The sequence below is a fragment of the Coregonus clupeaformis genome, chromosome 17 (genome assembly GCF_020615455.1).
Source record: "Coregonus clupeaformis isolate EN_2021a chromosome 17, ASM2061545v1, whole genome shotgun sequence".
NCBI classification, from domain to species: domain Eukaryota; kingdom Metazoa; phylum Chordata; class Actinopteri; order Salmoniformes; family Salmonidae; genus Coregonus; species Coregonus clupeaformis.
Genome location: NC_059208.1, coordinates 64846139 through 64871300, shown reverse-complemented (window position 1 = coordinate 64871300; position 25162 = coordinate 64846139). Strand labels below are relative to the sequence as shown.

General features: G+C 46.7%; 2 protein-coding genes across 4 annotated transcripts; one reads left to right on the top strand and one right to left on the bottom strand.

The window, feature by feature from the left end:
• Positions 1 to 2391: 2391 nt before the first annotated feature.
• Positions 2392 to 3393, top strand: LOC121585821 (extensin-1-like). The gene has a single exon (XM_041902107.2). The coding sequence runs from the start codon at positions 2392 to 2394 to the stop codon at positions 3391 to 3393; it is 1002 nt and encodes a 333-aa protein (XP_041758041.2).
• Positions 3394 to 9051: 5658 nt separating this feature from the next.
• On the bottom strand, positions 9052 to 23871 carry LOC121586837 (transcription factor E2F3-like). 3 transcript variants are annotated; one of them, XM_041903840.2, is made up of 7 exons: positions 23339 to 23871; positions 19238 to 19346; positions 17412 to 17631; positions 12027 to 12188; positions 11789 to 11903; positions 11440 to 11614; positions 9052 to 10725 (listed from the first exon to the last, which is right to left on the bottom strand). In XM_041903840.2, exons 1-7 carry the CDS (start codon positions 23585 to 23587, stop codon positions 10463 to 10465), a joined length of 1293 nt encoding a protein of 430 aa, XP_041759774.1. In that variant the 5' UTR covers positions 23588 to 23871; the 3' UTR covers positions 9052 to 10462. The 3 variants fall into 3 exon arrangements, with proteins under 3 accessions (XP_041759774.1, XP_041759775.1, XP_041759776.1); XM_041903841.2 differs by having other exon boundaries at positions 9052 to 10615; XM_041903842.2 differs by having other exon boundaries at positions 10546 to 10670.
• Between the last annotated feature and the right edge of the window lie 1291 nt (positions 23872 to 25162).

Genomic DNA, 25162 nt, shown 5'->3' with positions numbered 1-25162 from the left:
CCTGTAATTTTCATCATAGGTACACGTCAACTATGACAGACAAATTGAGGAAAAAAAATCCAGAAATTCACATTGTAGGATTTTTTATGAATTTATTTGCAAATTATGGTGGAAAATAAGTATTTGGTCACCTACAAACAAGCAAGATTTCTGGCTCTCACAGACCTGTAACTTCTTCTTTAAGAGGCTCCTCTGTCCTCCACTCGTTACCTGTATTAATGGCACCTGTTTGAACTTGTTATCAGTATAAAAGACACCTGTCCACAACCTCAAACAGTCACACTCCAAACTCCACTATGGCCAAGACCAAAGAGCTGTCAAAGGACACCAGAAACAAAATTGTAGACCTGCACCAGGCTGGGAAGACTGAATCTGCAATAGGTAAGCAGCTTGGTTTGAAGAAATCAACTGTGGGAGCAATTATTAGGAAATGGAAGACATACAAGACCACTGATAATCTCCCTCGATCTGGGGCTCCACGCAAGATCTCACCCCGTGGGGTCAAAATGATCACAAGAACGGTGAGCAAAAATCCCAGAACCACACAGGGGTACCTAGTGAATGACCTGCAGAGAGCTGGAACCAAAGTAACAAAGCCTACCATCACAGTAACACACTACGCCGCCAGGGACTCAAATCCTGCAGTGCCAGACGTGTCCCCCTGCTTAAGCCAGTACATGTCCAGGCCCGTCTGAAGTTTGCTAGAATGCATTTGGATGATCCAGAAGAGGATTGGGAGAATGTCATATGGTCAGATGAAACCAAAATAGAACTTTTTGGTAAAAACTCAACTCGTCGTGTTTGGAGGACAAAGAATGCTGAGTTGCATCCAAAGAACACCATACCTACTGTGAAGCATGGGGGTGGAAACATCATGCTTTGGGGCTGTTTTTCTGCAAAGGGACCAGGACGACTGATCCGTGTAAAGGAAAGAATGAATGGGGCCATGTATCGTGAGATTGAGTGAAAACCTCCTTCCATCAGCAAGGGCATTGAAGATGAAACGTGGCTGGGTCTTTCAGCATGACAATGATCCCAAACACACCGCCTGGGCAACGAAGGAGTGGCTTCGTAAGAAGCATTTCAAGGTCCTGGAGTGGTCTAGCCAGTCTCCAGATCTCAACCCCATAGAAAATCTTTGGAGGGGAGTTGAAAGTCCGTGTTGCCCAGCGACAGCCCCAAAACATCACTGCTCTAGAGGAGATCTGCATGGAGGAATGGGCCAAAATACCAGCAACAGTGTGTGAAAACCTTGTGAAGACTTACAGAAAACGTTTGACCTGTGTCATTGCCAACAAAGGGTATATAACAAAGTATTGAGAAACTTTTGATATTGACCAAATACTTATTTTCCACCATAATTTGCAAATAAATTCATAAAAAATCCTACAATGTGATTTTCTGGATTTTTTTTCTTATTTTGTCTGTCATAGTTGACGTGTACCTATGATGAAAATTCCAGGCCTCTCTCATCTTTTTAAGTGGGAGAACTTGCACAATTGGTGGCTGACTAAATACTTTTTTTCCCCACTGTATATGCCAATTTTGCAATTAGGATTCGTTATCCGTAATGGTTATGATAAATTAGGTATTGTTGCGCACTGTTGGCATATAGGTAAATGTGCAAACATTTTCCAGTGTGGGCCTTGTGTTCTAAAAATAGCTTTTTTGAACAGTCAGAATCTGTCAAACCCAACCATGGGCGGCAGGTAACCTAGCGGTTAAGAGTGTTGGGACAGTAAAACTAAAGGTTGCTGGTTCGAATTCCCGAGCTGGCAAGGTGGAAGAATCTGCCGTTCAGCCCTTGGGAAAGGCAGTTAACCAGCAGCTGCTTCCCGGGCGCCGATGACGCAGAGTAAGGTAGCCCCCCCACCCCGCCTCCGATTCAGAGGAGTTAAAATGTGGAAGCCATATTTCGGTTGAATGCATTCAGTTGTGCAACTGACTAGGTATCCCCTTTCCCCATTAGTGGGGGAAATGTCAAACTGACCCCAAAGTCAGCATTTAGGGGCAACTTCACCCTACTCCTGGGGACAGCAGAGGGAGTTTAGGAGTAGTTACTGCAGTACAGTATTCGAGGGTCAAATTAATGGCTGCCTTTAATAGCTCAACATTGGTTAATTGTAGCCTGGTCCCAGATCTGCTATAATGTTTGCTATGACAAGGAGTTGACGTGATAACACAAAACAGATCTCGCAGCAGGCTAGTTTAATAGCAAGTAGGTTAGTAAAATCAGGAGTACACAACTCAAGCACCCAGACATGAAATTCATACAGTGCAAATGGCACTAGTTCAGACGACTGGGGACTCAATAACATGTTGTGCTATAGAGCTCTGGACCTGGGAGAAATAGCAACAGACTAACCTGGTCCCAGATCTGTTTGTGCGCTCATGTCACGCTCGTCACTCATTGTCATGACAACCAGACTGGTCGCCAGCCCCGTCACCAGACTGGTCGCCAGCCCCGTCACCAGACTGGTCGCCAGCCCCGTCACCAGACTGGTCGCCAGCCCCGTCACCAGACTGGTCCCCAGCCCCGTCACCAGACTGGTCCCCAGCCCCGTCACCAGACTGGTCCCCAGCCCCGTCACCAGACTGGTCCCCAGCCCCGTCACCAGACTGGTCCCCAGCCCCGTCACCAGACTGGTCCCCAGCCCCGTCACCAGACTGGTCCCCAGCCCCGTCACCAGACTGGTAGCCAGCCCCGTCACCAGACTGGTAGCCAGCCCCGTCACCAGACTGGTAGCCAGCCCCGTCACCAGACTGGTAGCCAGCCCCGTCACCAGACTGGTAGCCAGCCCCGTCACCAGACTGGTAGCCAGCCCCGTCACCAGACTGGTCCCCAGCCCCGTCACCAGACTGGTCCCCAGCCCCGTCACCAGACTGGTCCCCAGCCCCGTCACCAGACTGGTCCCCAGCCCCGTCACCAGACTGGTCCCCAGCCCCGTCACCAGACTGGTCCCCAGCCCCGTCACCAGACTGGTAGCCAGCCCCGTCACCAGACTGGTAGCCAGCCCCGTCACCAGACTGGTCCCCAGCCCCGTCACCAGACTGGTAGCCAGCCCCGTCACCAGACTGGTCCCCAGCCCCGTCACCAGACTGGTCCCCAGCCCCGTCACCAGACTGGTCCCCAGCCCCGTCACCAGACTGGTCCCCAGCCCCGTCACCAGACTGGTAGCCAGCCCCGTCACCAGACTGGTCCCCAGCCCCGTCACCAGACTGGTCCCCAGCCCCGTCACCAGACTGGTAGCCAGCCCCGTCACCAGACTGGTCCCCAGCCCCGTCACCAGACTGGTCCCCAGCCCCGTCACCAGACTGGTCCCCAGCCCCGTCACCAGACTGGTCCCCAGCCCCGTCACCAGACTGGTCCCCAGCCCGTCTGTAAGCTTCTAGTACAGTCCTTTAGAATGTCTTATATTTAAAATACCCATTACTGTAGGCGACAATACAGTATATTCTTCCAAATCGGGACACGTCTGTACTCAGACATACTTTCGCATCAGTCAATTGACTCAAAAATGGCCTTTTTGGTTAGTTCTGTAATTAAACGCATCAGGAAAAGGCTTAGACAAGGCATGTGTGTCCCAAATGACACCCTATTCCTTATGTAGTGCACTACCCTTGACCAGAGTCCATAGGGTGACCATTGGGCTCCGGTCAAAGGTTGTATGCTACAAAGGGAATAGGGTGGTATTTAGTACAGCTCTTATCCAGTATAGTGCTCATCTAACATCAAGTTAGTTCAGCCCTCAAAAGACAAGCAATGCCCCAAACCTGAACATATTTTAGCATTACTGGTTAGTACAGGGTTTCCCGAACTTGGTCCTCGGGACCCCAATGGGTGCACATTTTGGTTTTTTCCCTAGCACTACACAGCTGAATTAAAAAAAAATAATCATCCAGCTTTGATAATTTGAATCAGCTATATACCCCTTGGAGTCCCGAGGACAGAGTTTGGGAAACGCTGGGTTAGTAGTATAATTGGGTAAAAATACAAAAAGTTTACATTGGTATGCCAATCTAAAGGTAAATTAAAAAAATGTATATACATTTTCATCAATGGTTAATGATGCGTTAGTGGTATTGATCCTTAATGATTGGGTGCAGGAGTTTTGTACATTTCTAACTCAAAATATATTGTTTGAATTAAGCAACATGTATTTAAAAAGTCAAAAGCTATTTGGGGAGCCCTGAGAAATGACCATGAAGCCTTGAGCTGGTTCATACGTTAGTTATTCAATAATTAAAATGGTTGGTAGCATGGCTGCAGTGGCAGAAACAAAATGGGGGCAGTTGTGTTTTTATCGTCTGTCTGTAAATAGCCTGTAAATACCCTATTTTCGTACATTTTTCGTACATATTTCCCTATCAGACTTTTCATCCTTCTACAAGATATACTTTCCTGCAACCCGCCTCACTCAATGTGGAACGGATTCTATTATTGACTTACCTTTATCTAGAATCTAGAATCTCCAGTTGAAACTAGCTAGCCAGCTAACTAGCTACTTGCTATTTGCTATTAGCCACAGCTAGCGGTGTTTTCACCCAGAACATTGGATTTTTTTCCGCGGGATTAATTTTAATCATTGGACATTGATCACCGGATATTCGGCCAGTCTGCTCAGCGCGTTATCGACCCAGAACATATCAGTTTTTCCGCGGAATCACTGATTCACTGGACCTTTAACTCCGGATTAATCGCTACCAGCTGGCTACAACAAAACGGACGCTGTGGTCTGGCTAATCAACCTGAGCTAGGCCCATCTCCCGGCTATCTACCTCTCTATCAACCGGACAGAACCACATAGTATTGACACGGAGCCCCGCCGATCCTACACGACTGGTCTGCCGACGAAATCGTCTGATGTGGTTACGACGTAACCACGAAGAGTCCATCCATCTGCTAGCCCTGGCCCGTTAGCACACGCTTACTCACTAAACTGAACTAGCTACTGGACTAGCTACTTGCTATTAGCCACAGCTAGCAGTGTTTCACCCAGAACATTTGATTTTTTCCGCGGGATTAATTTTAATCACTGGACTTTGATCACCGGATTTTCGGCCAGTCAGCACTGCGCGTTATCGACCCAGAACATATCAGTTTTTCCGCCGGAATCACTGGACCTTTAACTCCGGATTCTTCGCTACCAGCTGGCTACAACAAAACGGACGTAGCACACGCTAGCCGTGGCCTCTTACTCACTAGCACTTCACCACCGGACCTTATGATAACTCAGCTATACAGCTGATATCTGCTGGACTGTTCCTTTTTACGGTACTACATCCTGTTTATGTTTAGCCTCAGCCCAAACATGGTTAGTTTATTGTTGTTTCGGTTATTTCTAAATTGTACTATATCACTGTAGACCCCCAGCCTAGCTAAACCTGCCTTAGTTAGCTCTTTTGTCCCTCCACCCATACACTCAGAGACCGACTCAATTGATGCCTCTAGAGATACTATCTCTTTCAGTGTTACCCAACGCTTAGGTTTACCTCCACTTTACTCATATCCTTCCATATCCTTGTCTGTACATAATGCCCTGAATCTTTTCTATAACACCCGGAAATCTGCCCCCTTTATTCTATGTACCCAACGCACTAGAAGACCAGTTCTTAAAGCCTTTAGCCGTATCCTTATTCTAGTCCTCCTCTGTTCCTCTGGTGATGTAGAGGCTAACCCAGGCCCTGTAGCCCCCAGTATCACTCCTACTCCCCAGGAGCTATCATTTGTTGACTTCTGTAATCGCAAAAGTCTTGGTTTCTTGCACATAAATATCAGAAGTCTACTTCCTAAGTTTGAGTTATTCACTGCGTTAGCACACTCTGCCAACCCTGATGTTCTAGCAGTGTCTGAATCCTGGCTCAGGAAGGCCACCAAAAATTCTGAAATTTCCATCCCCAACTATAACATTTTCCGTCTAGATAGAACTGCCAAAGGGGGTGGAGTTGCAATCTACTGTAGAGATAGCCTGCAGAGCTCTATCATACTATCCAGGTCTGTGCCCAAACAGTTTGAGCTTCTACTTCTAAAAATCCACCTTTCCAGAAATAAGTCTCTCACTGTTGCCGCTTGCTACAGACCCCCCTCAGCCCCCAGCTGTGCCCTGGACACCATATGTGAATTGATTGCCCCCATTTATCCTCTGAGTTTGTACTGCTTGGTGACCTAAATTGGGATATGCTTAATACCCCAGCCATCCTACAATCCAAGCTAGATGCCCTCAACCTCACGCAAATTATCAACGAACCTACCAGGTACAACCCTAAATCCTTAAACATGGGTACCCTCATAGATATCATCCTGACTAACATACCCTCTAAATACACCTCAGCTGTCTTCAACCAGGATCTCAGCGATCACTGCCTTATTGCCTGCGTCCGTAACGGGTCCGCGGTCAAACAACCACCCCTCATCACTGTCAAACGCTCCCTAAAACACTTTAGCGAGGAGGCCTTCCTAATTGACCTGGCCCAGGTATCCTGGATGGATATAGATCTCATTCCGTCAGTAGAGGATGCCTGGTTGTTCCTTAAAAGTAATTTCCTCTCAATCTTAAATAAACATGCCCCATTCAAAAATACAGAACTAAGAACCGATATAGCCCCTGGTTCTCCTCAGACTTGACTGCCCTTGACCAGCACAAAAACATCCTGTGGCGTACAGCATTAGCATCAAAAAAGCCCCGCGATATGCAACTTTTCAGGGAAGTTAGGAACCAATATACACAAGCAGTCAGGAAAGCAAAGGCTAACTTTTTCAAACAGAAATTTGCATCCTGTAGCACTAACTCCAAAAAGTTTTGGGACACTGTAAAGTCCATGGAGAATAAGAGCACTTCCTCCCAGCTGCCCACTGCACTGAGGCTAGGAAACACTATCTCCACCGATAAATCTACAATAATCGAGAATTTCAACAAGCATTTTGCTACAGCTGGCCATGCTTTCCATCTGGCTACCACTAACCCGGCCACCAACTCTGCACCCTCTGCTGCAACTTGCCCATGCCCCCCGCTTCTCCTTCACACAAATTCAGACAGCTGATGTTTTGAAAGCGCTGCAAAATCTGGACCCCTACAAATCAGCTGGGCTAGACAATCTGGACCCTTTCTTCCTAAAACTAGCCGCGAAATTGTCGCAACCCCTATTACTAGTCTGTTCAACCTCTCTTTCATAACGCTCTGAGATCCCCAGAGATTGAAAGCTGCCGCGGTCATCCCCCTCTTCAAAGGGGGTGACACTCTAGATCCAAACTGCTACAGACCTATATCCATCCTGCCCTGCCTTTCGAAAGTATTCGAAAGCCAAGTTAATAAACAGATCATCGACCATTTCCGAATACCACCGTACCTTCTCCGCTATGCAATCCGGTTTCCGAGCTGGTCACGGGTGCACTTCAGCCACGCTCAAGGTCCTAAACGATATTATAACCGCGATTGATAATAGACAGTACTGTGCAGCCGTCTTCATCGACCTGGCCAAGGCTTTCGACTCTGTCAACCACCGCATTCTTATTGGCAGACTAAATAGCCTTGGTTTCTCAAATGACTGCCTCGCCTGGTTCACCAACTACTTCTCAGATAGAGTTCAGTGTGTCAAATCGGAGGGCCTGTTGTCTGGACCTATGGCAGTCTCTATGGGGGTGCCACAGGGTTCAATTCTTGGGCCGACACTTTTCTCCGTGTATATCAATGATGTCGCTCTTGCTGCTGGTGACTCTCAGATCCACCTCTACGCAGACGACACCATTTTGTATACATCTGGCCCTTCATTGGACACTGTGTTAACAAACCTCCAAACGAGCTTCAATGCCATACAACAATCCTTCAGTAGCCTTCAACTGCTCTTAAACACTAGTAAAACTAAATGCATGCTTTTCAATCGAACGCTGCTAGCACCCGCCCACCCGACTAGAATCACCACTCTCGACGGGTCTGACCTAGAGTATGTGGACAACTACAAATATCTAGGTGTCTGGTTAGACTGTAAACTCAACTTCCAGACTCACATAAAGAATCTCCAATCCAAAGTTAAATCTAGAATCGGCTTCCTATTTCGCAACAAAGCCTCCTTCACTCATGCTGCCAAACATGCCCTCGTAAAACTGACTATCCTACCGATCCTTGACTTCGGCGATGTCATTTATAAAATAGCCTCCAACACTCTACTCAGCAAATTGGATGTAGTCTATCACAGTGCCATCCGTTTTGTCTCCAAAGCCCCATACACTACCCACCACTGTGACCTGTACGCTCTTGTTGGCTGGTCCTCACTACATGTTCGTCGTCAAACCCACTGGCTCCAGGCCATCTATAAATCACTGCTAGGCAAATCCCCGCCTTATCTTAGCTCATTGGTCACCATAGCAGCACCCACCCGTAGTCTGCGCTCCAGCAGGTATATCTCACTGGTCATTCCCAAAGCCAACACCTCCTTTGGCCGCCATTCCTTCCAGTTCTCTGCTGCCAATGACTGGAACGAATTGCAAAAATCCCTGAAGCTGGAGACTCTTATCTCCCTCAATAACTTTAAGCATCAGTTGTCAGAGCACCTTACCGATCACTGCACCTGTACACAGCCCATCTGAAATTAGCCCACCCAACTACCTCATCCCTATATTGTTATTTAATTTGCTCTTTTGCACCCCAGTATCTCTATTTGCACATAATCTCTTGCACATCTAGCATTCCAGTGTTAATACTATTGTAATTATTCTGCACTATAGCCTATTTATTGCCTTACCTCAATAACTTGCAACATTTGCACACACTGTATATATATTTTCTGTTGTATCTCTGACTTTGTTGTTTTTTTTACCCCATATGTAACTCTGTGTTGTTTTTGTTGCACTACTTTGCTTTGTCTTGGCCAGGTCGCAGTTGTAAATGAGAACCTGTTCTCAACTGGCTTACCTGGTTAAATAAAGGTGAAATAAAAAAAAATAAAAAAAAATGGTGGTAGTGTGTTTTACTGGTGGCGAGGAGGAACATTGACCAATATCCAGGAATGAGCATAGGGTATCGGTTGCAGTAGATAACACACACACAAGCAATATTACACACACTCCTTTAAAACAGATACAAAACACAAACTAAAAATACACCAATTGTGTAGTAATTACATCAGGAAAAGGATTCTCCCCCAAATGGCACCCTACTCCCCATTTAGTGCACTACTTTTGACCAGAGCCTATGGAGCCCTGATATATTAAGTAGTGCACTATATAGGGAGCCATTTGGGACACATTCTAAGGTCATCTTTCACTACATACGCTGGTTATCCTAACAATACCAGTGAGTCTCCCAGTATTGGGTCAGAAGGCTCCAAGTGGAAGACCAGGGGACTCACGCACCATCGATGCCCAGGCAGACCTCACCATCCTGGGGCCTAGATATCAGGTCTGCTCCCTTCTGGTGAACGGAGAACCAGGACATATCGTAGGGTCCACTACATCACATTATAAAACACAAGTTCACAGATAACAGTCACACAATGGTAGATATTGGTAAGAATGTGTGTCCAGGGGTTAACATCCATAACCCATCTCTGTAGGGAAAATATGTGCTTTCAGACGAGAACAGTTCATTAAGACGACATAACGGTCTGCTAGCGGGGAGCGGGTGATTGTTGACGACATAACGGTCTGCTAGCTGGGAGTGGGTGATTGTTGACGACATAACGGTCTGCTAGCGGGGAGCGGGTGATTGTTGACGACATAACGGTCTGCTAGCTGGGAGTGGGTGATTGTTGACGACATAACGGTCTGCTAGCGGGGAGTGGGTGATTGTTGACGACATAACGGTCTGCTAGCGGGGAGTGGGTGATTGTTGACGACATAACGGTCTGCTAGCGGGGAGTGGGTGATTGTTGACGACATAACGGTCTGCTAGCGGGGAGTGGGTGATTGTTGACGACATAACGGTCTGCTAGCGGGGAGTGGGTGATTGTTGACGACATAACGGTCCGCTATCGGGGAGTGGGTGATTGTTTAGGATATAACGGTCTGCTAGCGGGGTGATTGTTTAGGATGTTGGTTTACCTGTCAGTGCAGGTCTAGGTCAGCCCAGAAAGACCGGCTTTGAGAAGGGGGTTTTGTCTGTTCGTTCAGCCACAGAATTCTCCCCTCCAGTCAGTCTGTGTTTGTGCTGGCCTGCCACATTTGTCTGGATGGCAACGTAGACTAACTTCCTTCAAATCACATCTATACCAAGAACAGGCATTTCCACATTCCACCCAAAAATGGGGTTAGAGGTCAATTACACAGCAGATCCTCTATGAGCGGACCAGTCCAGGAGGTCAAGAAAACAAAGCCTGGCTCCAAAATGGCTGCTGAGCTTCAGGTGATGAGCCCACTGGTCTATAGGCTACATCAGTTCTTTATACTGTAAATGACCACATAAAATCTGGTCAATAATATGGCTCCAAAATCAAAATCCCCAAAATGGCCGCTGAGTTTCCATTTCTCTCAGTTACAGAGCAGGTCTTCCAGTGGAAGCCGGTCCAGGTCGTAGGAGAACAGGTCACTGATGCCCTCATCTTCACCCAGGCTGAGCAGGTAGTCGTCCTCCTCGAACGGGAGGGAGGGGGAGGGGAAGACAAAGGGCTTCTGGTCGACATCCTGGAGGGGGAGGAGGGAGACGGGGGTCACCGTCACTGCTGAGCATGCTGGGAGCCTGGACAGGGCATTGGAGAAACCAATACTGGCATTATCAGTGGAGTTATTACCCCCTGGTGAGAAAGATGCAGGACGAGAGAGAGAGCGACAGAGAGGGGAGAGAGAGCGACAGAGAGGGGAGAGAGAGCGACAGAGAGGGGAGAGAGAGCGACAGAGAGGGGAGAGAGAGGGAGATTGCTTTGAAGGAGTAGTTCATCCATTAAACAACCACAGAGATAGATAAGAGGACTATAGTGTCCAAAAGCCTGTTTTAGCATGGGCAGCACCATTGAGGACTTTCCCCATTTTGAAGTAGTCAACTGGCAGGGACTTCCTATTGGTTAAAGAAGGATCACAGAATTCCATTCAGGTCATCAGGAGGGATGAGCCAATGAATTATACTCGTGAGGAAACATTCCATAACTGCAGATGGCAGTAAATCGCCAACCTTGGCTTTATACCTGTTCAGACAACACATTAGCTGGCAGTATCCACCCTTTCAGTTTGTTTGCCAACTCAGAAGTTTACATTTTAATCATTTAGCACACTGTTATTCAGAACGGCTTAAATGACTAATTAGGGTTAAGTGCCTTGCTCAAGTGATTTTTTCCCCTATTCGGCTCGGGGATTAGAACCAGCAACCTTTCAGTTTCTGGCCCAACGCTCTTAACCGCTAGACTACCTGCCGCCCTAGTAATAGGAAAAAAAGGACTACTTCAAAATGGAGATGGCCTCAATGATGGATACACAGATAGACAATGATGCCATGTCGAAGTCTATAGGCTCACCTTGTGACACCTTGAAGAAGGACGAAGAGGAGTTTCCATTGACATACGACGAAGAGGGGGGATGTACGTTTCCATTCAGCGCCACGTTGTTCAGCGGGGAGGGGGGGGCGTGGTCATCAGAGCATAGGAAGACTTCTATTGGACCCTGGGTACTGCTCAGGTGGACCTGGAGACTCTGATTGGACAAATAAAACAAATCAATCATTTCAGTCGTTCAGCAATTCAATAGCCAGCTGCATGGAATAGAGAGAACATTATCAGAGGACATTACCATAATCACTATCTGGATCTGTGTGTGTACGTGTGTGTGTGTGTGTGTGTGTGTGTGTGTGTGCGCGTGTGTGTGTACCTCTGCAGGGTCTGGCACCTCCAGTCTGGTTTCAGCGGGGGCTTTGACCACAATGACCGTCTGGTCCTTCAGACTAGGAACCCTTCTCACATCCTCATAAGATATGTATGCAAATGTACCCCGGGGTTAAGGAAAGAGCACACACACACACTCAGGACAAGAACACACACAGGACAAGAACACACACACACACACACCATTCCACCTCACACACAGCAGGGTTGTAAAGAAAGGATATTTCCTTGTGGGTGTGTCTTCAGTTATCTGTTGGAGGGTGCGTGTGCAGATGTGTATGAGTTCATCCAGTCTCTTCTCCTCTTGGGTCAACTCCAGCAGGTCTTTACCCACAGACCCAGGGGTCTGGCCAAAGACCACTCCCTCTGGAGACAGGCTACAGCCCCTGCACAGAGAACAGCACATGTTAACACACACAGGTAGCTTAGTGGGTAAGAGCGTTGTGCCAGTAACCGAAAGGTCGCTGGTTCTAATCCCCGAGCCGACTAGGTGAAAAATCTGTCGATGTGCCCTTGAGCAAGGCACTTAACCCTAATTGCTCCTGTAAGTCGCTCTGGATAAGAGCGTCTGCTAAATGACTAAAAATAAAATTAAAATAAATATAAACACACACAGAGAGAACAGCACGTTAATACACAGAGAGAACAGCACGTTAACACACACACACACACAGAGAACAGCACATGTTAACACACACAGAGAGAACAGCACATGTTAACACACACAGAGAGAACAGCACGTTAATACACACAGAGAGAACAGCACATGTTAACACACACAGAGAGAACAGCACATGTTAACACACACAGAGAGAACAGCACGTTAACACACACAGAGAGAACAGCACGTTAACACACACAGAGAGAACAGCACGTTAACACACACAGAGAGAACAGCACGTTAACACACACAGAGAGAACAGCACGTTAACACACAGAGAGAACAGCACGTTAACACACACAGAGAGAACAGCACGTTAACACACACAGAGAGAACAGCACGTTAACACACACAGAGAGAACAGCACGTTAACACACACAGAGAGAACAGCACGTTAACACACACAGAGAGAACAGCACGTTAACACACACAGAGAGAACAGCACGTTAACACACACAGAGAGAACAGCACATGTTAACACACAGAGAGAACAGCACGTTAATACACACAGAGAGAACAGCACGTTAACACACACAGAGAGAACAGCACATGTTAACACACACAGAGAACAGCACGTTAATACACACAGAGAGAACAGCACATGTTAACACACACAGAGAGAACAGCACATGTTAACACACACAGAGAGAACAGCACATGTTAACACACACAGAGAGAACAGCACGTTAACACACACAGAGAGAACAGCACGTTAACACACACAGAGAGAACAGCACGTTAACACACACAGAGAGAACAGCACATGTTAACACAGAGAGAACAGCACGTTAACACACACACAGAGAGAACAGCACGTTAACACACACACAGAGAGAACAGCACGTTAATACACACAGAGAGAACAGCACGTTAACACACACAGAGAGAACAGCACGTTAACACACAGAGAGAACAGCACATGTTAACACACAGAGAGAACAGCACGTTAACACACACACAGAGAGAACAGCACGTTAACACACACACAGAGAGAACAGCACGTTAATACACACAGAGAGAACAGCACGTTAACACACACAGAGAGAACAGCACGTTAACACACACAGAGAGATAACACACACAGAGAGAACAGCACGTTAACACACACAGAGAGAACAGCACGTTAACACACACAGAGAGAACAGCACATGTTAACACACACAGAGAGAACAGCACGTTAATACACACAGAGAGAACAGCACATGTTAACACACACAGAGAGAACAGCACGTTAACACACACAGAGAGAACAGCACGTTAACACACACAGAGAGAACAGCACATGTTAACACACAGAGAGAACAGCACGTTAACACACACACAGAGAGAACAGCACGTTAATACACACAGAGAGAACAGCACGTTAACACACAGAGAGAACAGCACGTTAACACACACAGAGAGAACAGCACGTTAATACACACAGAGAGAACAGCACATTAACACACACAGAGAGAACAGCACGTTAACACACACAGAGAGAACAGCACGTTAACACACACAGAGAGAACAGCACATGTTAACACACACAGAGAGAACAGCACATGTTAACACACACAGAGAGAACAGCACATGTTAACACACACAGAGAGAACAGCACATGTTAACACACACAGAGAGAACAGCACATGTTAACACACACAGAGAGAACAGCACATGTTAACACACACAGAGAGAACAGCACATGTTAACACACACAGAGAGAACAGCACGTTAATACACACAGAGAGAACAGCACATGTTAACACACACACAGAGAGAACAGCACGTTAACACACACAGAGAGAACAGCACATGTTAACACACACAGAGAGAACAGCACATGTTAACACACACAGAGAGAACAGCACATGTTAACACACACAGAGAGAACAGCACGTTAACACACACAGAGAGAACAGCACATGTTAACACACACACAGAGAGAACAGCACGTTAATACATACAGAGAGAACAGCACGTTAATACACACAGAGAGAACAGCACGTTAACACACACAGAGAGAACAGCACGTTAACACACACAGAGAGAACAGCACGTTAACACACACAGAGAGAACAGCACGTTAACACACACAGAGAGAACAGCACGTTAACACACACAGAGAGAACAGCACATGTTAACACACAGAGAGAACAGCACGTTAATACACACAGAGAGAACAGCACATGTTAACACACACAGAGAGAACAGCACGTTAACACACACAGAGAGAACAGCACGTTAATACACACAGAGAGAACAGCACATGTTAACACAAACAGAGAGAACAGCACGTTAATACACACAGAGAGAACAGCACGTTAATTCACACAGAGAGAACAGTACATGTTAACACACACAGAGAGAACAGCACATGTTAACACACACAGAGAGAACAGCACATGTTAACACACACAGAGAGAACAGCACGTTAACACACACAGAGAGAACAGCACGTTAACACACACAGAGAGAACAGCACATGTTAACACACACAGAGAGAACAGCACGTTAATACATACACAGACAGGAGAGAATTAATCAAATGTGTTTATATCCCAGCAACAGAGTATAGACTGGTTCCCAAAACACACAGGGGAAGGGAGTGAGAGGCTGGCAGGATATTGTGAGGACGGCGATAACTAAGGAATGCAGCCTATGATAAGAACGTGTGTGTGTGTGTGTGTGTGTGTGTGTGTGTCCTGATGGTCAGGAGGAGAACAGAGGAAAACATCAGCTAAACCCAGGTACAGTGGAAAGAATACAGCCCGCCTACAGAGGGGTGGGATTTTTCCTCTGACGTGTGCGTATAAAAATATTGTACAACCATTTTGTTGCAGAATTCTCTGAATAAAGACCTGGCTATTGCACTGAGGCTCTTTCCGTTTCTTGATCCAAAAGCCTTACAACCTTTTGGGAGATGCACAGACACACTGAAATAGTTAGTTAATCAATTATCTTAACATCTACCGAGAGAGTTTTCATCTATATTTTTCGTAGCTGTCTATTTACCACCACAAACCGATGCTGGCACTAAGACCGCACTCAACGAGCTGTATAAGGCCATTAGCAAACAGAAAAATGCTCATCAAGAAGCGGCGCTCCCAGTGGCCGGGAACTTTAATGCAGGGAAACTTAAATCCGTTTTACCTCATTTCCACCAGCATGTCACATGTACAACCAGAGGAAAAAAAAAAAAAACTCTAAACCACCTTTACTCCACACACAGAGATGCATACAAAGCTCTCCCTCATCCAATGGCATTGAGGAGTACACCACATCAGTCACCGGCTTTATCAATAAGTGCATCGATGGATTCATCCCCAGTGACCGTACGTACATATCCCAACCAGAAGCCATGGATTACATGCAACATCCGCACTGAGCTAAAGGGTAGAGCTGCCGCTTTCAAGGAGCGGGACACTAATCCAGACGCTTATAAGAAATCCCGCTATGCCCTCAGACGAACCATCAAACAGGCAAAGCGTCAATACAGGACTAAGATTGAATCCTACTACACCGGCTCTGATGCTCGTCGGATGTGGCAGGGCTTGTAAACTATTACGGACTGCAAAAGGAAACACAGCAGCGAGCTGCCCAGTGACACAAGCCTACCAGACGAGCTAAATGCATTTTATGCTTGCTTTGAGGCAAGCAACACTGAGGCATGCATGAGAGCACCAGCTGTTCCGGATGACTGTGTGATCACGCTCACCGTAGCCAATGTGAGCAAGACCTTTAAACAGGTCAACATTCACAAGGCCGCGGGCCAGACGGATTACCAGGACATGTAGTCAGAGCATACGCGGACCAACTGGCAAGTGTCTTCACTGACATTTTCAACCTCTCCCTGATCGAGTCTTTAATACCTACATGTTTCAAGCAGACCACCATAGTCCCTGTGCCCAAGAACACTAAGGTAACCTGCCTAAATGACTACCATCCCATAGCACTCACGTCGGTAGCAATGAAGTGCTTTGAAAGGCTGGTCATGGCTCACATCAACACCATCATCCCGGAAACCCTAGACCCACTCCAAATTGCACACCGCCCCAACAGAGCCACAGATTAAGCAATCTCAATCGCACTCCACACTGCCCTTTCCCACCTGGACAAAAGGAACACCTATGTGAGAATGCCGTTCATTGTCTACAGCTCAGCGTTCAGCATCATTGTGCCCAGAAAGCTCATCACTAAGCTAAGGACCCTGGGACTAAACACCTCCCTCTGCAACTGGATCCTGGACTTCCTGACGGGCCGCCCCCAGGTGGTAAGGGTAGGCAACAACACATCTGCCACGCTGATCCTCAACACGGGGGCCCCTCAGGGGTGCGTGCTCAGTCCAGTAATCCCTGTTCACCCACAACTGCGTGGCCAAACACGACTCCAACACCATCATTATGTTTGCTGACGACACAACAGTGGTAGGCCTGATCACCGACAACGATGAGACAGCCTATAGGGAGGAGGTCAGAGACCTGGACAACAACCTCTCCCTCAATGTGAGCAAGACAAAATGAGCTGATTGTGGACTACAGGAAAAGGAGAGCCTTTATTTCATTTTGTAAATATTTTCTTAAAATCTATTTCTTGAACTGCATTGTTGGTTAAGGGCTTGTAAGTAAGCATTTCACAGTAAGGTCTACACCTGTTGTATTCGGCGCATGTGACAAATACAATTTGATTTGAGAACAGCACATGTCAATACACACACAGGAGAGAACACATTTAAAACACAAATGGGAGAGAACAGTCAACACACACGTTGTTGAGCTTCCCTGTGACACTGTATATACTCTTGGCATCGTCGTGCCGACCCCAATCTTAACAGCTCGGATATTGTCCTTCAGAGCATGGTTCCACCAACTATGTAGCATTTCTAACCAGGCCAGTGCAATACAACTTGGCTCTGCACAGCAGTGTATAAATGTCATAGACAGACAGACCCCCCCCCGTCCATACTCACATCCACTGGATGTTATTCTTGGACTTCTTCTTGATGAGACGCACCCCCTCCAGTACGTTGGTGATGTCATAGAGGCGTCTCTTCTGGACCATTAGGGCCTCCGCGGCCCGGTTGAGGTCCACCACCCCGTCACTGGACTGGGCCAGCAGCTGGAGAAACTTCTGGGTCAGGAGGCCCAGAGAGGTGTCATACCTGGTCTTCTCTAACGGGGAGGGAGGAGCTGGAGGGAGGGGAGAGGAGATGGGTTAGTTAACAGACAGGAGCTGGAGGGAGGGGAAAGGAGATGGGTTAGTTAACAGACAGGAGCTGGAGGGAGGGGAAAGGAGATGGGTTAGTTAACAGACAGGAGCTGGAGGGAGGGGAGAGGAGATGGGTTAGTTAACAGACAGGAGCTAGCGGGAGGGGAGAGGAGATGGGTTAGTTAACAGGCAGGAGCTGGAGGGAGAGGAGAGGAGATGGGTTAGTTAACAGGCAGGAGCTGGAGGGAGAGGAGAGGAGATGGGTTAGTTAACAGACAGGGGCTGGAGGGAGGGGAGATGGGTTAGTTAACAGGCAGGAGCTGGAGGGAGGGGAGAGGAGATGGGTTAGTTAACAGACAGGGGCTGGAGGGAGGGGAGATGGGTTAGTTAACAGGCAGGAGCTGGAGGGAGGGAAGAGGAGATAGGTTAGTTAACATACAGGAGCTAGAGGGAGAGGAGATGGGTTAGTTAACAGGCAGGAGCTGGAGGGAGGGGAGAGGAGATGGGTTAGTTAACAGACAGGGGCTGGAGGGAGGGGAGAGGAGATGGGTTAGTTAACAGACAGGGGCTGGAGGGAGGGGAGATGGGTTAGTTAACAGGCAGGACCTGGAGGGAGAGGAGAGGATATGGGTTAGTTAACAGACAGGAGCTGGAGGGAGGGGAGAGGAAATGGGTTAGTTAACAGACAGGGGCTGGAGGGAGGGGAGAGGAGATGGGTTAGTTAACAGACAGGATCTGGAGGGAGAGGAGAGGATATGGGTTAGTTAACAGACAGGAGCTGGAGGGAGGGGAGAGGAAATGGGTTAGTTAACAGACAGGATCTGGAGGGAGAGGAGATGGGTTAGTTAACAGGCAGGACCTGGAGGGAGAGGAGATGGGTTAGTTAACAGAAAGGAGCTAGAGGGAGAGGAGATGGGTTAGTTAACAGACAGGAGCTAGAGGAGATGGGTTAGTTAACAGACAGGAGCTGGAGGGAGAGGAGATGGGTTAGTTAACAGACAGGAGCTGGAGGGAGAGGAGATGGGTTAGTTAACAGAAAGGAGCTAGAGGGAGAGGAGATGGGTTAGTTAACAGACAGGAGCTAGAGGAGATGGGTTAGTTAACAGACAGGAGCTAGAGGGAGAGGAGATGGGTTAGTTAACTCAGTTATACACTCAGTGCACACACACACACTAGGCCCAGGGAGCAACAACGTTCCTAAGGCATGGGTGTGTCATTATTCCTCAACCAACCGTTGTCTGGGGATTTGTCATTAGAGGAAGGCTAGACCGTCTCTGCACACTGAAACGTTCTCTGCTCCCTTCCTTCAACTTTAAGTTACAGGAGGGGTTTCAGTCGGCCATGACTGAATGAAGGAAGAGAAAGACTGGGAGTTAAGAGCGCTCAGTTGGTAGAGCATGGCACTTGCAACGCCAGGGTTGTGGGTTCGATTCCCACGGGGGGCCAGTATGAAAATGTATGCACTCGCTAACTGTAAATCGCCCTGGATGAGAGCTCCTGATTTATGACTGAAATGTCAAATGAACCCCATGCAACATAGCATGGTAAATACACTACCCCCAGAATGTCCCCTCCCCCCACTCTTACTCTTGGGTCCTCTGAGGGACAGCATGGTGGCTCTCTTAGCTCTGGCTGTACAGTTAGTCTCACTGGTGTGGTGGTGATCGCCCCCTTCCAGCTCCAACCGACGCTTCGCCTGAGACACAGAAAAACATTGGTACAAAAAGGTGAGAATCTGGATGAAACCGAACAGTGAAAACGTGGATCACATCAGAGGGTGATTTACGTTACTCCAGGGTCACGGTGTGACCATCACAGGTGTAAAACGGCAGGTAGCCTAGTGGTTAAGAGCGTTAGGCCAGTAACCGAAAGGTGCCCTTGAAAACACACCAGAAGTACATTCGTGTCCAATGGAACGCTGCGTTAGCCTTGCAGCATTGCGTTGCATAGTCAGTTGCAGTGCGTTCTGTGTGGTGCATACGTTGGATTTATCGAACGTTTGCGTAAAACTGTATGCGTAAACGGGTTGACAGAAACGGTAGCAGAAGGTGAATGTTGAACTTTTGTTGCACACATATCTTAAATGATGCTGCATACTATTTTGCGCAACGACGCAGTCGGTGTGTTCAAAGCGTAAAGCGCTCTTTTGAGCTGGACAAGAGCGTCTGCTAAATGACTAAAATGTGTAAAAGCTAGTGGGTGATTTCACCATTCAAAAACCAAGAAGCACCAAGATGTTCCCACCACCTGAGAGAGTAGGAGACAGTTAAACCTAGTGGTCATATTTACATCGGAAGGAGACAGGCTGGCAGATCTATAGAGCAGACTGCTGGCCATAGCACCTCTCCATCCACATGTATGCTTTGTTTCCTTTACATAGGTACATTGGTTGTTGCTTGACATCTTTGAACTGTGGTCAAGTATGTTTTGGTTGGAGTCAGTCCACCTCCAGTGTTGGTCGGTGCTGTTTAAGATGAGGACTATTTTTTTTTTTTAATTAACATAGTCTTATTTCCATTACAGCATATTGGATGACTGTCATTCATATTCCATTCACCCAGCTCAACGTAACATCAACAGGTTTAGGCTACTACATGATACTCAAAAGTTTCCCTTTACCCATCATGAGCTTGCTACAACCTAGCCTTTGAATGAAAGTTTACAATGTAGGTGTCCAGGTCGAGAGAAATTTTAGTAATCAAGGTGTCAGACAGTGACACATTCAGTACCGCCTTCCACACTCTTGCCTGCATCTAGCTGATCTAGGGTGTAATCATTAGTCCAACAGTTGCAAACAAGAGTTTCTATTGGACAAATTCAGGTATGTTTATCCCAGTTTTCGTTTCAATTGCTTCCGTTTAAGAAACGTTTCTCAATAGAAATCGTCAGAATGAATACACCCGATCACACGCAAACAGTTCACTTTCATAGCAGCCACATACAAACAGCATGATATTTTGATCGTTGTATAATTCCTTCTCGCATCTACGCGCTCTCCTCCGCTCACCTTTTCCCAACGCTTGTGGACTTCTGTGCACAACACAGCTGTCTGTGACCAGGTGAAAAAAAAACATTCCAAGCCAAACCTACATATCATAACCGCTACACACAGCCTACATCGTTGTCACCATATTAATGTCATATTTACATTTTAGTCATTTAGCAGACGCTCTTATCCAGAGCGACTTACATGAGCAATTAGGGTTAAGTGCCTTGCTTAAGGGCACATCGACAGATTTTTCACCTAGTCGGCTCGGGGATTAGAACCAGCAACCTTTCAGTTACTGGCACAACGCTCTTACCCACTAAGCTACCTGCCACCCCATATTCAACATAGCTACAAGAAATAACACGGTAGTAAACCCGGTACAATCACGCAGTACAGTCTACAGTCAGCAGTCAGCAGCAAGCAGTTTAGCAGTTACACCGACAGGTCACGGTGGCAATCAATTCAGAAAACCTAAAGCTTACCTTGACTTGGAAGAGCTCCAGTGTTGGATAGCCATAGCCAGCTAGCTAACATAGCATCCCTCCCTGAGCCGGGTGTTTGAGTAGGCTAAACTAGCTATATGCATTCATTAGCTAAGTAAGTGAAAGTGACAACAACAAAAAATACAACAAAATATAGCTAGCTCTCTTTTGCTTCTTTTTTGAAAAAATTTAATTTGTTCAAAACTGTTCAACTATTGTCTTTCTCAGAGTCAACTACTCACCACATTTTATGCACTGCAGTGCTAGCTAGCTGTAGCTTATGCTTTCAGTACTAAATTAGATTCATTCTCTGATCCTTTGATTGGGTGGACAACATGACAGTTCATGCTGCAGGAGCGTTGATAGGTTGGAGGATGTGTTAGTCTATGGAAGGGGGTGAGAACCGTGAGCCTCCTAGGTTTTGTATTAAGTCAATGTACCCAGAGGAGGACGGAAACGCCATGGTGCTACACTACAGAGTGCTGTTGAGGCTACTGTAGACCTTCATCGCAAAACAGTGGGTTTTAATTATTTGGTGACGTGAATATATTTAGTATAGTTTTATCTAAAAAAAAAAAAAAAGGATAACTAATGTTTCACTATTTTTTATGAAATTCACTGAGGGTGGTTCTCCCCTTCCTCTGAGGAGCCTCCACTAGGGCGGCAGGTAGCTTAGTGGGTAAGAGCGTTGTGCCAGTAACCGAAAGGTCGCTGGTTCTAATCCCCGAGCCGACTAGGTGAAAAATCTGTCGATGTGCCCTTAAGCAAGGCACTTAACCCTAATTGCTCCTGTAAGTCGCTCTGGATAAGAGCGTCTGCTAAATGACTAAAATGTAAATGTAAATGTCACCACCCCACCTTTCTGCGTTTGCCTAAATTATTTCTTAGTGCGAGTTCATATGAATCGTTACAACTCAAATGTGCCGTTTGTGGGATGCAACTTGCATGTGCATGCTGCCAAGATATAAAACTTTCAGATTTACACCACATCACAACAAATCTGAAATGTGTTGTACTTCCTCATGGTATGACTCCAGGTTGGCTAGCAAAAATGCGATCTAGCCACGTCACAGATTGACATTAGATACACGGAAGATAGTTCCAGTACTTTTAGTTTTATGACAACGAGGGGACTATGGTAAGTCATTACATTTGTCCCCACAGGTGCTCTTTGAGCCGCTGGAGCAAAGAATTACAAATGGGGGGGAAACAGCCAGATAAACTTGCTTCCCCCCAGTAAAGGGGTCCTCTGTAGCTCAGCTGGTAGAGCATGGCGCTTGTAACGCCAGGGTAGTGGGTTCGATCCCCGGGACCACCCATACGTAAAAATTTATGCACACATGACTAAGTCGCTTTGGATAAAAGCGTCTGCTAAAATGCCATATTATGTTATTATTATTATAAAGCACTGGGAGTAGATTCACCCCCCATCCCCCTCAAGCGTCGTTTACGGCCAAGCTTGTGGTGTTAACAAATCATCCTTTGCTTTAGACAGCCCATATTCATTTGCTAGCTAGCCTGAACAGGACACGTTTTTGTTTGTCGATTATTTTTTTATGATTGGCGGTTATTCTTACAATATCAGTTCTGCAGGTCAAAACTTTGGAAAGTTGCCTGCTATATGGATATCGAAAAAGTCGGTGGTTTTCAGAAACAAAATACGCACGGCTAGATAGTTAGCTGTGCCAAACAACATCATACTTAGCTAGCTGTGTTGGCTATCCAACTATGGTGTGTCCTTGATAATGAAATAGTTAGCTAACTAATTAGCCAGACCGCTATCCTAACGTTAGCTATGGCTTTTCGGTGACCCTTTATAAATCCACTGCCAAAGTGGACAACTCAAGTTGGAAACGTTGCAAGTGGTTTATCACCCAAAAAAACACAACGTTAAACATACACGCAGAAAGAGTCAAACATGTCACATTTGCAATAATACAAAAAAGTAGTGTATTTAGCTAAAAATCTAGCTAGCACTGCATACAACTAACAATAGCTAACTAGAGGCGATAGCTAGCGAATGTTACTACAGTAGCTAGTTCGTTTAATACGGGGAGCTTAACGTTGGCTAGGACAAATCACTGGTTAGCCAGCACTAGTTTGCGAACAACGTTAGTTGTTAGTCAACTAACTAGCTAGCAAGCTAAATAGCCAGCTTGCATTCATGTGACTGCCCGGAATATTGTATGCCAAAAGAACCATCGCGTTATGAATTACCGGGGGTCTTCCGAGGGCTGGTCTCTGTCCCGTCCCGTTTGTAGATACCCCGATGGGGGTAGTGTATAGCTGACTGTCGGTCGGGTCTGCGACACCGACATTGTTAGTCTGGTTCGGCCAGGGCGGAGGGGTTAAGATCTGATCATATGTCGCGTTGGTGTATTGGGTCAGAACCGTGTGTTTTTTGTCCATGGAGGAGCCCCCGACTCCTGAAATTAGGACTTTCTCCGAGACTCCCCCCTTTCTCATCTTAAGGCTCGAATGTCCGTTTGTCCCTCCGCTACTGTGGAGCACTTTTTTCTCAAAATCCGCATCGGTTCGTCCCAAAATAATCAGGGATATCGTTAGACAAATATCTTATCTAGCCGTTCGTTAAAATGTGATAAACGATACGTTTCTAAGACAGGAAGATGCAACGGATTTTATTAGGTCGCGAGTTCCATTTCGGCCGCTTGAAAAATGGCTCCAGGAAACGACTAGTTACCGGAGTGTAACTCCAGTTCTATGAGTGGAGCGGAGCCCCATAGGGGAGCTCTGCTCCTAGTGGTTTACCCTCTGCCCTAAGGCAGAAACAGCCTGAAGCAAAATTATGCACACACCTACAGCCAATAGGAGTACAGGTGTCCCTATATAAGGAACCCCGTTCCCTCAATCTGCCTCCCGAGATATTATCTTCAGCGAGACTAGAGAGGGTCGGCAGGGCCTTAAGTCCTATGGGGCTCCGCTCCACTCATAGAACTGGAGTTACACTCCGGTAACTAGTCGTTCTATATCGTGGAGCTCCGCCCCATAGGGGAGCTCTGCTCCTAGTGGTTTAAGGCGGAGCGAAACGCTCCAAAATGTACTCCCTGCCGAGCCTAACACTTCCCATTAAAAAATGAAAAAAGGTCAAGCCCAGCAATGGCTGCAACCAATTCCCGCAGTACTGCGACTGAGAAACCCATCAGGGCGTCACAATATACCGCGTCATCGGTTATAGACCCGCCCCATCTAGCTCAATGACGATGGCAATGGCTATTGGGCAGATCATCAGAATAGACGCCGTGCTAATCTGTACTAGCAGATAGCCGTGCCTCAATATTCTGTGACAACGCTATCGTCCACTAATGAAATGACATAAAATGTCATTCTACATTATGTGTCCAATAGACCGCCTTACTCACTCAATGGAATCCAGAGATTAGTAGGCAGGGACAAAAAATACCAGTCATACTAAACTGAACCTCAGATAGATGACCTCATATTCTGTCCACTCAATACATGTCTCTACCATACTGATACAGTCAGTCAGGAGACATGTCACAAAATATGCTTTTCATCCAAAGCGGACCTGATAGAGACCTGTCTATCGTCCTGCTTCTCTCTCCTTCATCTCAAGATTCTCCTTCAGCTGCGCTGAGTGCAATCGAGCTTGAGAGTTAAAAAGCTTATTTTTTGCCATAACAAGTTTTCCTCACCAAAGTGGACCTGATTGGAACCTGTCCAATGTCCTGCTTTGTTCTCTAGCTCAAAGTCGCCCTTCAGCTCTGCTGAATACCGACCAAGCTAAAAGTTAGAAAACATGTCCATCCAGAATATGTTACTTCTAATAAAAGCGGATTTATGAACATGTTCACAATCCTGCTTTCCTTCTCTGTCTTGCTCAAAGTCTCCCTTCAGCCACGCTGAGTACAGACCGAGCCAAAGAGTTAGAAGACATATCCAACAGATAGAAACGGATAAAAGGAGACGGTGTCGACCATGACGCTGCTCTACAAATATCCTCTACCTCTGTTCCTCTGAAAAGAGCAGTAGAAGCTGCTACTCCACGAGTGGAGTGCGCTC

Coding starts and splice junctions, on each gene's coding strand:
- LOC121585821 (XM_041902107.2), top strand. CDS start 2,392: ATGTCACGCTCGTCACTCATTGTCATGACAACCAGACTGGTCGCCAGC.
- LOC121586837 (XM_041903840.2), bottom strand. CDS start 23,587: ATGAGAAAGGGGGGAGTCTCGGAGAAAGTCCTAATTTCAGGAGTCGGG. Junction 11,615..11,788: donor AGGTGCCAGACCCTGCAGAG/GTACACACACAC, acceptor TTGTCCAATCAG/AGTCTCCAGGTCCACCTGAG. Junction 10,726..11,439: donor CTTCTTCAAGGTGTCACAAG/GTGAGCCTATAG, acceptor CTTTCTCACCAG/GGGGTAATAACTCCACTGAT.